The sequence below is a fragment of the Pollachius pollachius genome (genome assembly GCF_949987615.1).
Source record: "Pollachius pollachius genome assembly, chromosome: 8".
Lineage (NCBI taxonomy): Eukaryota > Metazoa > Chordata > Actinopteri > Gadiformes > Gadidae > Pollachius > Pollachius pollachius.
In genome coordinates this window covers 646,566-661,005 of record NC_136941.1, presented here as the reverse complement: position 1 = coordinate 661,005, position 14,440 = coordinate 646,566, and the positions used below count along the sequence as shown (strand labels likewise).

At 50.5% G+C, this 14,440-nt stretch overlaps 1 protein-coding gene across 1 annotated transcript in view; it reads left to right on the top strand.

The window, feature by feature from the left end:
- Positions 1-13,983, top strand: part of cntn3a.2 (contactin 3a, tandem duplicate 2) — a gene marked incomplete at both ends in the record, with an annotated part of 46,088 nt that extends 32,105 nt beyond the window's left edge. The window contains 8 exons of the mRNA XM_079742271.1: positions 1,906-2,055; positions 3,929-3,999; positions 6,005-6,239; positions 7,267-7,376; positions 8,637-8,823; positions 9,725-9,837; positions 10,365-10,530; positions 13,886-13,983. Coding sequence (XP_079598397.1) covers positions 1,906-2,055; positions 3,929-3,999; positions 6,005-6,239; positions 7,267-7,376; positions 8,637-8,823; positions 9,725-9,837; positions 10,365-10,530; positions 13,886-13,983 — 1,130 coding nt within the window. The remainder of the gene's footprint in view (positions 1-1,905; positions 2,056-3,928; positions 4,000-6,004; positions 6,240-7,266; positions 7,377-8,636; positions 8,824-9,724; positions 9,838-10,364; positions 10,531-13,885) is intronic.
- Positions 13,984-14,440: the final 457 nt, after the last annotated feature.

Sequence of the window (14,440 nt, the reverse complement as noted above, 5' to 3'; positions counted from 1 at the left end):
GACTAGTTAGGGCCATGACTAGTTAGAGCCATGACTAGTTAGAGCCACGACTAGTGAACCCCTACAGCGTGGGCTGGACCAGGGTCAGCACAGGTGGGTGGCTAGTTAGAGCCACGACTAGTTAGGGCCATGACTAGTTAGAGCCACGACTAGTGAACCCCTACAGCGTGGGCTGGACCCGGGTCAGCACAGGTGGGTGACTAGTTAGAGCCACGACTAGTTAGGGCCATGACTAGTTAGAGCCATGACTAGTTAGAGCCATGACTAGTTAGAGCCACGACTAGTGAACCCCTACAGCGTGGGCTGGACCAGGGTCAGCACAGGTGGGTGACTAGTTAGAGCCATGACTAGTTAGAGCCATGACTAGTGAACCCCTACAGTGTGGGCTGGACCCGGGTCAGCACAGGTGGGTGACTAGTTAGAGCCACGACTAGTTAGAGCCACGACTAGTTAGAGCCACGACTAGTGAACCCCTACAGCGTGGGCTGGACCAGGGTCAGCACAGGTGGGTGGCTAGTTAGAGCCACGACTAGTGAACCCCTACAGCGTGGGCTGGACCCGGGTCAGCACAGGTGGGTGACTAGTTAGAGCCATGACTAATTAGAGCCACGACTAGTGAACCCCTACAGTGTGGGCTGGACCAGGGTCAGCACAGGTGGGTGGCTAGTTAGAGCCACGACTAGTTAGAGCCATGACTAGTGAACCCCTGCAGCGTGGGCTGGACCAGGGTCAGCACAGGTGGGTGACTAGTGATACTAGTTACTAGTTACAGCCCTACACCTTACAGCCTGGGCTGGACCCGGGTCAGCACAGGTGGGTGAGTGGTAGCCGTCACTAGTTAAAGCCTTGACTAGTTACAGCCTCGACTAATTAAAGCCTCGAATAGTTATTCATGACTGGAGATAGCAATGACTAGTTACAGCCATGACTAAAGATAGCCATGACCTAGGGATAGCCATGACTAGTGATAGCCATGACTAGTTAGAGCCATGAATAGTTAGAGCCATGACTAGTTAAAGCCATGACTAGTTAGAACCATGACTAGTTGGAGCCATGACTAGTTAGAGTCATGACTAGTTAGAGCCATGACTAGTTAGAGCCACGACTAGTTAGAGCCACGACTAGTTAGAGCAATGACTAGTTAGAGCAATGACTAGAGAAAGCCTTGACTAGTCAGAGCCATGACTAGAGATTGTAATACTACTACTGGTGAGCCATTACCCAAAAACTGTAACTCTGCGGATTTGATTCGGATTAGAATCAGCGCATGTTAATTCCCTTATTGTGGCAGAATCTTTGTGTGCAAATTACCCTCCCACACACAGATAAAGAACTTGAAATTTGAAATAGAGGAACCCCAAATAGAGGAAATCAGCAAAAAATATCAAAATGTAAATACTATGAAATATGCTCATATATCCAACACCTGGAGGCGGAGGGCTGGTTCCAATTCAAGTTTGCATTTCATAAATTCTACTTTAAGAATCGGTGCCATATTTTGGTCATTCAATCCTGAGTCTCCCCCTCCTCCCCCTCCTCTTCCTCTTCCTCCTCCCCCTCCTCTTCCTCCTCCCCCTCCCCCTCCTCCTCCTGCTCCTCCCCCTCCTCCTCCTCCTCCTCCTCCTCCTCTGTCTCCCTGCTCCTCCTCCTCCTCTGTCTCCCTGCTCCTCCTCTTCTCTTCCTCCTCCTCCCCCTCCTCTTCCTCCTCCCCCTCCTCTTCCTCTTCCTCCTCCCCCTCCTCCTCCTCTTCCTCCTCTTGTCTCCCTGCTCCTCCTCCTTCTCCTCCTCCCCATCTTTCTCTTCTCTTCCTCCTCCTCCCCCTCCTCCTCCCCCTCTTCTCTTCCTCCTCCTCCTCCTCCCCCTCTTTCTCCTCCTCCTCCCTCTCCTCCCCCTCCTCCTCCTCAGTCCCTGAGGTGATTGACGGCAGCACCCTGACGGCCACGGTGGTGGAGCTGAACTCCTGGGTGGAGTACGAGTTCAGGGTGCTGGCCAGGAACAGCGTCGGGGTGGGGGCACCGAGCCCCGTCAGCAGCAAGACCAGGACAGAGGACGCAGGTGAGCCCAGCTCACCCAGACACCTCCTCCTCCCCCTCCTCCTCCTCCTCCTCTACCTCCTCCTCCTCCTCCTCCTCTACCTCCTCCTCCTCCTCCTCCTCCTCCTCTTCTACCTCTTCCTCCTCCTCCTCCCCCTCCCTCTCCTCCTCCTCCTCCTCCTCCTCTTCCTCCTCCTCCACATCTCAACCACAAACACTTCTTCCGAGTAAAGAAGGAAACTAAAAAAGGCGAACAAGGCCGTTGAATTGACACCGTGACATGTCGGTGTTGAAGTGAAGAAACACATATTTGTTGCTAGTGTTCGTTTGGTGCGGGGGCAATCAGCCACGCAGAGGACACGTCGAGCATGGAAATCAGCTCCAGGAGATGCCCAATGTGCAGTCAAATGAGATTCCTGACAGCGCTTGGCTCTGAGACATTTCCAGCGCATTCATTATTTTTGCCTGTGTGTGCCTTACCCCCGCATCAGTTCCCCGGCTATATCCGTCTTAAGTTGTACTTCCTCTCAGCCCAAACTATCCCACTGTTTCAGCATATGGACAAATCAATGTCTAGTGCTACCGAGAGCCATGGGCGCCTGTATGCAGAGTTACATGGTGTGAGATCAGGCTGGGATAATTAAAAAAGTTTCGGGCTGTATTGTCTGCGCTTTTATTCTGAAGTGAGTCACATATTTGAATACATGTCATTAAATGTGCAGGCCGGCATCTTGCTCAAGGAGGCCTACAGTTAGACCGTGGACATTGGGGGTATGAACTAAGAACCTTTCTGCTGGTTGTCGAATGTCATGGTCTAACTACGACATAATAATCAAGCCCACCGGACTGCCAAAGTTGTTGTTCATTGAAGCCGGTGATCTTCAATCATCATCCAGGCCGTAATGGCACAACCTGCACAGGATCGGTCCCTGACACTTCGGCCGGCCAAATATTTGATTTAATTTTAGAGCATGATCAGGGGAAGATACACAACAAAGAAGTCAGTCGATTGGTCTCAGTATCAGACTCCGTGGCTTCAGTGGCAAGGCAAATGCAAACTATCTTAACACCTTTCAGCTAGAGTGGACGGGAGGTATCTCTAGGTTTGTTGTTTGAACATGTACTCCTTTTCAATTTACTAGTAAATATATAAACAGGGTTTATATCATTTGTATATAATTCTATATTAAAGTTACGATTGATTTCCACAACAATCCCTTAAAGAACCCCAGTGGCTGATTTCCTGACCCAACCTTATATCCAGACAATAATGGTAAAACCCGCGCATGATTGGTCCCTTAAAGAAACCCAGTGCCTGATATCCTGACCCACCCTCATATCCAGACAATAATGGTATAACCCGCGCATGATTGGTCCCTTAAAGAAACCCAGTGCCTGATATCCTGACCCACGCTCATATCCAGACAATAATGGTATAACCTGCGCATGATTGGTCCCTTAAAGAAACCCAGTGCCTGATATCCTGACCCACCCTCATATCCAGACAATAATGGTATAACCCGCGCATGATTGGCCCCTTAAAGGGTAATTCCGGTGTAAAATGGATTTGGGATATGTTTTGTATGATAACGAGTTGAAAAGTTCGTTTTGGAGCACAAAAATCGCATATATACACTTTCTTCAGTTGGCTGTTTTTAGCCGATTCTATCAAAACGCTATAAACTTGGAACGATGGGGGCACTGGTTATGGTAAAAACTAAATCGCTATTTTAAACCACTTAAAAGGCTAAAAGTAGTCTGACACTTCTTTGGTAGTATAATAAGGGTAAAATAATAATGGTAAAATAATAATGGTATAACCCGCGCATGATTGGCCCCTTAAAGAAACCCAGTTCCTGACATCCTGACCCACCTTCATGTTTGTCCACCCCTAGTTCCCGACGCCGCGCCGCTTGACGTGAACGGAGGCGGCGGGAGCAGGTCTGAACTGGTCATCACCTGGGAGGTAAGTCGTCTTATGTCTCAGCTCCCCCCCCCCCCCCCCCCCAGCCATCCCTGAGCCTCAGCATCAGGCCCGCTGAAGGAGACGCCCGTTATTCAAAACGTTAAATCAAATTCTGGAAATGTGCGCCATTTTGCCACGCAGGTGTCGTTAAAGCACCCCGCCAATTGAATCTGCAGCCTGGATCCGTCGGTTGTAATTTGTGAGCTGGGGAGTTTGAGGGAAGAGCTAGTGGCGAGGCAACAACACTGAGCACGACGGAGGGGTTGTTTCATTTATAAGGGTGTGTGTGTGGGTTCGTGTGTGTGTAGGGGGGTGTGTGTGTGTGTGTGTTTGGGGGGGTAATGTGTGTGTGAGTGCTTGTGTGTGTTTGTGTTTGTGAGCGTGTGTGTTTGTGAGCGTGTTTGTGTGTGCGTGTGCGTTTGTAAGTGTTTGTGTGTGCGTGTGTGCGTGCATGTGTGTTTGTGAGCATGTGTGTGTCTGTGTGTGCGCCTGTGTTAAAATGTGCACGCATTTGCGCGTGTGTGCATGTGCGTGCGTGTTATTGCTTTGTCAAATCTGCAATGCACAAATCTCCCCTGGAGTAATGCGTTCGGGTTCGGACGGCGGGCAGAATTGCAAACGCTAAATTAGTCATTAGAGTCTAAAGCTTTCACAGTCGTCATTATTTGACTCGTCTAATTTCACAGGATGCGGAAATAACTTTTAATTTCTGATGCCGCCGGCACATTCTATAATAAGCTCCTTTTTTCCCATTTTCTTTTCAACACCATTCTACTCCCTGCTCTCATTAAGCCCGGCAGGTGGGAACGGCCCAGTGAGGCTTTAGTCAGGGCGAGGTGGAGCGGCAGGGGTACTGTCAGCCAGCAGTGTGCGCGCTGTCAGCCCTCTATGTGTCTTAATATCACTATAGGTGTTTTAATATCACTATAGGTGTCTTAATATCACTATAGGTGTCTTAATATCACTATAGGTGTTTTAATATCACTATAGGTGTCTTAATATCACTATAGGTGTCTTAATATCACTATAGGTGTTTTAATATCACTATAGGTGTCTTAATATCACTATAGGTGTTTTAATATCACTATAGGTGTCTTAATATCGCTATAGGTGTCTTAATATCACTATAGGTGTCTTAATATCACTATAGGTGTCTTAATATCACTATAGGTGTCTTAATATCACTATAGGTGTCTTAATATCACTATAGGTGTTTTAATATCACTATAGGTGTCTTAATATCACTATAGGTGTCTTAATATCACTATAGGTGTCTTAATATCGCTATAGGTGTCTTAATATCACTATAGGTGTTTTAATATCACTATAGGTGTCTTAATATTGCTATAGGTGTCTTAATATCACTATAGGTGTCTTAATATCACTATAGGTGTTTTAATATCACTATAGGTGTGTTAATATCACTATAGGTGTCTTAATATCACTATAGGTGTTTTAATATCACTATAGGTGTTTTAATATCACTATAGGTGTCTTAATATCACTATAGGTGTTTTAATATCACTATAGGTGTCTTAATATCGCTATAGGTGTCTTAATATCACTATAGGTGTCTTAATATCACTATAGGTGTCTTAATATCACTATAGGTGTTTTACTATCACTATAGGTGTCTTAATATCACTATAGGTGTCTTTATATCACTATAGGTGTTTTAATATCACTATAGGTGTCTTAATATTGCTATAGGTGTCTTAATATCACTATAGGTGTCTTAATATCACTATAGATGTGTTCTGTATGTGTTTTAATATCACTATTGCTGTTTTAATATAATAGGTGTTTTAATATCATTATAGGTGTTGTAATATCACTATAGGTGTTGTAATATCACTATAGGTGTCTTAATATCACTATAGGTGTTGTAATATCACTATTGATGTGTTCTGTATGTGTTTTAATATCACTATAGGTGTTTTAATGTCACTATAGATGTGTTCTGTATGTGTTTTAATATCACTATAGTTTTGTGCTTCACTCTCAGCCTGTCCCTGAAGAACTGCAGAACGGCGAGAGCTTTGGTTACATCATCGCCTTCCGCTCCTTCGGGGACGTCTCGTGGACGCACGTGGCCACCTCCGTACCCGGCGCTGCACGCTACGTCTACCGCAACGACAGCATCGCGCCCTTCTCGCCGTTCCACGTCAAGGTCGGGACGTACAACATCAAGGGCCAGGGCCCCTTCAGCCCCGTGGCGACCATCTACTCGGCGGAGACAGGTACAGCTAGCTACAGGGGGCTAGCCGGGAGCCCGGTCGCTGTTAGCACCAGCTCCAGGGGGCTAGCCGGGAGCCCGGTCGCTGTTAGCACTAGCTCCAGGGGGCTATCCCGGAGCACAGCTGCTGTTAGCACTAGCTTGAGCGTGTTAGCAGAGAGCTAGATGAATGCTAGGTTCAACTTGCTAGCAAAGAGCTAGCAAGTCATTCCTGTTTTTTTGACGTTGCTAGCAGAGCCTGGCATGGCGGTTTTAGCTAGCTTAAACTTGGCTGTTATAACTTGCTTTTTTTATTTTAAGTTGTATTTTAACCAGTGCTGTGCCACCCCTTGTGGGGCCATTGTGACTGTTGCCCCCCATGGCCATTGCTATCAAAAAGCTATTGTGGCTTTAGGAGCTAGCGGGAGTCTGCTAGCATTGGAAAGGCGTCAGAGCTGGCGTGAGCGCACTAGTAGAGTGCAGAATAACTGTTCTCACATTGTGTGGGGGAGAACAGTAATCACGACCACTTTTGTTTGCAGACTGGTGCCGGGAAAATATGTCTTGTTTGATTGGTGGGTCATTAACGATGACGGTGCAAGAGATAAACAAGATAATTACAGCGCCGAGCAAAACCGTTGTTCGGAGGCTTGTGGAAAAAAAAAAATTGCCAGTAAAAAATAATTAGAATCTCTTGTTGTTTCGTATTATGCAAGTACAAGTATATAAGAGATGATCTTCTATAATGCAGTGCATCCTCATTTAACGTGTTGATGATTGATATATTATCGATCATCATTATCTCCATCACCACGTATTTCCTGAAAAGGCCTTTCCAGCATTCCCCATGATGTCACTCAAAACCGCATAAAGGACGTCTCAGCCCCTCGTGTCTCTGAAGGACAGGAAGTAAAGCGTATTTATGTGTGTGTGCGTGTGCGTGCGCCTTCGTGCGCATGTGCGTGAACGTGCGTGTGTGTGGGCCCTGCGTCCGTGCGTGCGTGTGTTTTATTGTGTGTGTGCGTGTGCCGTGCCGTGGCGTGTCATTTCAGAGCCCAGCAGCATGCCCGTGGGGGTCTGGGCCAGAAGTGTCTCCGCCGCTGAGATTGAAGTCAACTGGCAGACGGTGTCTTTCCACGCAGAAAGAGTTCTGGGCTACGAGGTGTGTGTGTGTTGTCTGGCCCCTTTTAAATGTAAATGCGTTTATATTTCTTTACGTAACACGCATTCGAATCCCCGCCGTCTCCCCTTGTGTGTGAGTGCGTGAGTCCCAATGCCGTTTACCTTCAGAGCTTGTGTCGCCATGGAAATAGCTTTTTCAGGGATGGATGCCTTTCAAAGCAAATGAATTATACCAACTGCTCGGAAAATATGTATCGGGCGTTTTGTAGTACAAAGAAAGGAAAGAAATGCTTATCGGAGCTCTTTGCTTCTTCTTAAACGCTCGCGGATGTTCTTCCGTCGCAACACTGCCATATTGTCCCGGTGTTTCGATGGAGACTATTAAATCAAAATACAAGTATGTATAGTCTCACAAAGAAAACAAAGGGCTATTCAGTGATTTCACCCAGGGGGGACAGCTATCAATACACAGAGAGGGGGTCAGGTTACATTTTAACAACATGAAAATAAGCTATTTTCATCCTTTTCGTTTTTCGCTTTATTTAGTCTTTCTAGTTTTGTTGGCCTTTTATCTAGTGCTCGGGTGATATCGGATTGACATTTAAAACCGCCTTTCTCGTATTGTAAAGCAACTTTTAAAGCGCCGCTGTGGGTTTAGCAGTCCCTCCAGAAAAATGTGGCGTTTTTTTGTGATTGTTGCGGCCAAAAATCCTTGATTATGCGGCACGTTTTCTTAAAAAAGCGATGAAATATGCGGCATATTTATGCAATTTTATGCGATGAAATTGCGGGAACTTGCGAAAATTGCGGGAACTTGCGGAAAAATGCGGGAACTTGCGAAAAATGCCGCTTTTCAATGATGTTCATGTCGCGTAATTACGTCACTTCATATCGTTCCCATGGCAACAGGGGGAAATGGCTGCTCTTGTGTGAAGTGAACGCAACATTTTTCAACTTTCTGCCAAGATATATGACTTTTTTGCAACGAAAATGCGGGGATTATGTAATCATGCAAGCCCTCCATATTTTGCGCGGAAATCTGCAATTTATGCGGTGAAAGTGCGGCATATTTGAAAAAATGCGGCCCCTGCATGAATATGCAGACTTTGACTGATTATGCGTTGAATTATGCGATCGCATAATCGCGTTTTTCTGGAGGGACTGGTTTATAGTCAGAGTAACTGTCAGCCCCACAACAGGAGGGTCGTGGGTTTGACCCCCTGACCCGACGCTAAGAGATCAACATCTGTCATCTGTCGAGGGGCGGTGGTTTCATCCTGTCCTGGCCATCCCACCCCAGGTGGTGTACTGGGAGGACGACACCAAACCCGAGACCATGGGCAAGGTGCGGGTTCCCGGGAACCAGACCTCGGTGACGGTGGGCGGGCTGGAGGGCAGCACGCAGTACTTCCTGACGGTCAGCGCCTTCAACACGGCCGGCACCGGCCCCTTCCTGTCCGCCATCAACGCCACCACCAAGAAGCCCAGTGAGCGCGTCTACGTCCACGTTCACGTTCAGACGCTTTTATCAAAAGCGACTTACAATCCATTTGTCAGTCCATTAAAAGTCCATTTGTCAGAAGAAAGAGAAACAACAATATATCGCTGTCGGTGCAGTAAGGATGTTCATGGACCCAAGTGCCGAGCACTAACCATCACTAGGTTAACCCATTCCCTGTAAACACCAGAGATAGCTAGGATAAGACGCTGCGCAAGGCTAGTACTATTTTTAAGTGCCAGGACGGAAATCATACAATAAGTGCGAACATTAAGTGCCAGGACATACAAACACATAATTAGTGTGTACAATAATTGCCAGGACGTACAACACACAATAAGTTTGTAAGGTCGTTTCGGGGTGGGGGGGTAAGGGGGGCAGCTCCTGTGTTTGCTTCTCCCTCTCAACCCCCCCTCGCCACGCCCCGAGACACGACCAGAGACACTTTCAGCCATTCCAGTCAGGCGCCGTCGCTGTACTCACCCGATGGGTCATCGCTCCGGAGTTTGGGAGATGCAAAGGTCATCCCGCTCCAACGAGCTCCGCGAGGGCTATTTTTAGCCGTGTCTCAGCAACACTCAAGAAAGGTTAACGCGTTGTGACATATCGCTCTGTGTTGAGTCGGCCGCTCAGTGCTGTCGCATGCCCGGGAAAACATTCATTGTTTCCTGTAGGATATGGAGGTTGGCCGCGATGGTAACACATGCTTTTATCAACACGAACATCGCCTCCGGGGCAACTCTTTACCTAGGGGTGCCACGGTAGTAGCAGCCTCAAAACTGTCAGTTGTACTCTTAAGAAGGCACTCATAAGAAGGTTTGGTACGACAGAAGTCACCTTTTGACGGGCGAGTCTAAAGTTGGTGTTCTCGTGTGTTGTTCCCGTCCCAGCCCCAGCCCAGCCACCTCTGAACATCGAGTGGACTCTGATCGGTCCTCTGCTGTCTCTCTACTGGGAGCCTGTGGTGGCCATGGACCTGGAGTCTGAGGTCACCGGTTACCAGGTAGGTCTGAGTGTGCAACTCTTTAACAAAGACGACACGAACCGTGAAACTGTAAAAGTGTTTCCCCCCGGTTCTGTCCGTGTGACCTATACACCGTCTGTTTTCTTAACTCGTGTCTCCCTTTCCTCTCTCCCCCTCCCTCCCTCCCTCCTACTCAATGTCTCCCTCCTTCCCTCTCTCCCCTCCCTCCCTCTCCTCCCTCCCTCCCTCTCCGACCCTCCCTCCCTCTCCCTCCCTCCCTCTCTCTCTCCCTCCCTCCGTTCCTCCATTCCTCCCTCTCTCCCTCCCTTTATCTCCCCCTCCCTCCCTTCCCCTCTCTCCCTCCGTCTCTCCCTACCTCCCTCCCTCCCCCTCCCTCGCTCTCTCACCCCTCCCTCCCTCGCTCCCTCCCTCTCCCCCTCCCACCCTCCGTTCCTCCCTCCCTCCCTCCCTTTATCTCCCCCTCCCTCCCTCTCCTCCCTCTCCATCCCCCTCTCCCTCTCCGTCCCCCTCTCCCTCCCCCCCTCCCTCCCTCCCTCCCCCTCCAGGTGTCCTACAGGAGTCAGAAGCACAAGGAGGTGACCACGCTGATGACGGTGGGCGCCGCGGCCGAGCTGACCCTCCTGGAGGACGACGTCTACGTCATCCACGTCCGGGCACTCAGCGGGGGGGGGCTGGGCCCGCCCTCTGAGCCCCTCCACATCCACCAGATCAGTGAGTGGCCTTCGTCAGGAGCCTGGGGCTCAAAGCCTGTCCTAAAGCCTGTCCTTAAACCTGTCCTAAAGCCTGTCTCCTAAACCCTGTCCTTAACCCTGTCTCCTAAAGCCTGTCTCCTAAAGCCTGTCTCCTAAAGCCTGTCCTAAAGCCTGTCCTTAAGCCTGTCCTTAAGCCTGTCTCCTAAACCCTGACCTAAAGCCTGTCCTAAAGCCTGTCCTTAAGCCTGTCCTTAAGCCTGTCCTTAAGCCTGTCCTAAAGCCTGTCCTAAAGCCTGTCCTAAAGCCTGTCTCCTAAACCCTGACCTAAAGCCTGTCCTAAAGCCTGTCCTAAAGCCTGTCTCCTAAAGCCTGTCTCCTAAAGCCTGTCTCCTAAAGCCTGTCTCCTTAAGCCTGTCTCCTAAAGCCTGTCTCCTAAAGCCTGTCCTAAAGCCTGTCCCAAAGCCTGTGTCCTAAAGGCTGTGTCCTAAACCCTGTCCTAAACCCTGTCCTAACGCCTGTCCTAACGCCTGTGTCCTTACGCCTGTGTCCTTACGCCTGTGTCCTTACGCCTGTGTCCTAACGCCTGTGTCCTAACGCCTGTGTCCTAACGCCTTTCTTAATGCCTGCATCCTAAAGCCTGTGTCCTAAAGCCCCAGTCCTAAAGCCCCAGTCCTGAAGCATGCGTCCTAAAGCCTATAGGCTGCGGCATTCGCTCCGAGGGACGCGACCGGTGTGTCCTTAGGAGCCCGTCAGACACACTTGTCCGACAGGGGACATAGTGGAAGACAATGGCGACCGGAAAAAACTTGAGGCAGCGGCCGCATCTCCTGACTTTATTAAAAAAATGGAACATTATGTTACGGGGACGGCAGTAGCTCAGGAGGAAGAGCGGGTTGGCGGGTAACTGCAAGGTTGCTGGTTCGATCCCCGGCTCCTCCTAGCTCCTCCGAGTGTCAAAGTGTTCCTGAGCGAGACTCCTCCCCCCGACCGCTCCCGACGTTTGAATGGGTGAATGTTAGGCGACATCGTAAAGCACTTTGGATTAAAGCGCTATTTAATATATGTATATTTCCATTTACCATTTACATTAATCCGAAATAATGACATTTGTTATACACGTAGCTACTTGTTATACACGTGAATATAAGATGTATAAGAACATAGGTGATAATCTGACCTTAGGCTCAGCTACAGCTTCGTCAGACCGTCTCATTCCCACTAACTGAAGCTCATCGGTAGGCCAGGTCCCCTGAGGACACACACTATGAGAGCTGGTGGCGAGGCTCTGGAACACAGCTTAAGAGTCGCTATCTTTGGCTATTATGTCATTTTCTGCAGTCGCCCGTTTCTCCCACGCGACTTAAAGTTAATTATTTTTTCCCTGATACACGAGGGAATCTCGCCGTCTGGGTTTGAACCCTGAGCCTTTCGGGCCGGGAGTCAAACCCTCCCCGCAGTAGACGTCCCTGCCGACCTCTCTCCCGCAGCTTCTGGGTTCGATGTGTTCGAGGTCCATAATGGTGCTGCGCCGTGCACAGTGAACCGAGCCGTTTATACCTCACAGCGGCGCCTGTCGTGGGAGGGAGAAGGCGGGAGACGGACAAACGGGATGCTAATCCTGAAGTTTTAGGCTGTCGTTTCTGGAAGAGAGGCACGCGTGAAAAGGGCTCATCGCGAGGATGATGATGATGATGGTGATGATGATGATGAGGGTGATTCACCGAGTCGTCAGAAGGAGCCGGCGCTCGTTTCTCCAACCGCTTGTAAATGAAGTCACTTAACACGTGTGAAAAGCTGACAGGGACATTTCGTCCTCCTGTGACTTTATAACTCCTCTCCTGAGCCAGCAGTACCCGTCACGCGCCTCCCTCGCTCGCTCCCTCCCTCCTTCCCTCCTTCCCTCCCTCCCTCCCTCCCTCCCTCCCTCCCTCCCTTGCTCCCTCCCTCGCTCTCTCCCTCGCTCCCTCCCTCGCTCCCTCCCTCGCTCCCTCCCTCGCTCCCTCCCTCGCTCCCTCCCTCGCTCGCTCCCTCCCTCGCTCGCTCCCTCCCTCGCTCTCTCCCTCGCTCCCTCCCTCGCTCCCTCGCTCCCTCTCTCCCTCTCTCCCTCCCTCCCTCGCTCCCTCCCTCGCTCTCTGTCTCGCTCCCTCCCTCCCTCCCTCGCTCTCTCCCTCGCTCCCTCCCTCACTCTCTCCCTCGCTCTCTCCCTGGCTCTCCCTCTCTGTCTCTCTGGCTCTTGCTTGCTCTCTCTCTTCCACTCTCCATCTCTGTCTCGCTCTCTCTCTATGTCTCTCTCTCTCTCTATGTCTCTCTTGCTCACTCTATCTCTCTCTCTATGTCTCTCTTGCTCACTCTATCTCGCTTGCTCTCTCTCTCTCCCGCTCTCTTTCGCACTCTCTGTCTTTCTCTCACTCTGTCTCTCTCTCTCGCTTGCTCTTTCTCTCCTACTCTCCATCCCTCTGTGTCTGTCTCTCTCTCTCTCTCTCACTCTCGCTCTCTCTCACTCTCGCTCTCTCTCTCTCTCGCTCTCTCTCTGTCCCCGCTCGTATTCTGCAGAAATATTCTCTACCATCCATCTCTGTCTCTGAGCGCGACTTCCCCTCTGTTTCTCCCCCTCTCTCCCTTCGTGCTATAACTGTCCCGCTGGACTCGGGGGCTAATTCTCAGTCCTCCTGTCCTCTAAATGCTAATTTGCGATGTTGATATTCTGCGTTCTATGAGGGGATTGGGCTTCTGTGTGGCTGAAAGCGATTTATTTGGGAATAATAGGATGGCGGTTGGTGAGTCTGGGGAGGAGCTGCTTGTTTGCCAGCTTGTTCAGGTTGCCAGATTTCCAAATGGAAAAAAAGCGAAAGTGTTATTTCTTCTGAAACAGCAGGTGGGTATCGCAAGAAAGTTGGAACGCTTTAGCTGCATAAACAGGCGCGGGAAAATGGCTGAACACGGGGAAAGCACACAGTTTGAGCACGGCTGATTTGTCCCCGGTGTCACCGGCTTTCCACCTGTGACACGTTTCTCTACGGTCCCACGTTGGCAGCTCAGACCCCCCGGCGCCACGACAGCACGGCATGTGGCTCATGAGGCAGAGCGGGTCGGCTGGTCACCGCAAGGCTGCTAGTTCGATCTCCGGCTCCTCCTAGCCGAGTGTCGAGGTGTCTCTGAGCGAGACGCCCCCCCCCCGACTGCTCCTGACCGGCTGGCCGTCGCCTCGCGTGGCTGACTCCGGCGTCGGGGTGTGAATGTGTGAATGAACGTGTGAATGTTAGGGCGCTATTGTAAAGCGCTTTGAGCGGCCACTGGTTACAAAAAAACGCTGTCGATCCATTCACGTCTTCAACTCCGTAACGACGCTGTGTTTCTTGTGTGTCTGGTTGCAGGTATGAGCGCGCACGGCTCTGGATCGTGGAGCGTAGACCTCTCCCCGCTGGCTCTGGTCCTGGGTGTCACCGCCTCCGCCCTGGGCTCCGCCTCATGACACCACGACGGACGCGCCCCCCCCACCCCTGTTCGGTTTCTACCTTTACTCCCGTCGTGTTCTCCTCTTGAGGTTTCATTCTCGGTGAAAGCCGAGGAGGTCTTGTGTTCCTCTCCGTCGCCCCTCCCAGGAGCGGGGGGGGGGGGGCAGTGCTCTGACGTGTCTGTTTGTGTCTCTGGCTGAGAGGCAGCGGGGGGGGGGCCGCCAGCCCTGGTTGTTGTCGTCGTAACGCAGCGCTGTGGGGGGGCCGCCGGCCGGACGGAGGCTGCCTCAGCGGCTCCCAGGTTGCCTTACCGCCCGTCCGCGTCGCCCGACTCGTTCCGAGCCTTAGCATCACCGCCTCAACGCTCTCGCCCCAGTTTCTGTGTTTGGACGTTGGCTCTTCATCGTCCATCCGAGTTTCAGTACGTCGGTGCGAAAACACCCGCTGCAGCGTTGTGTTTGATACGTTTACGCA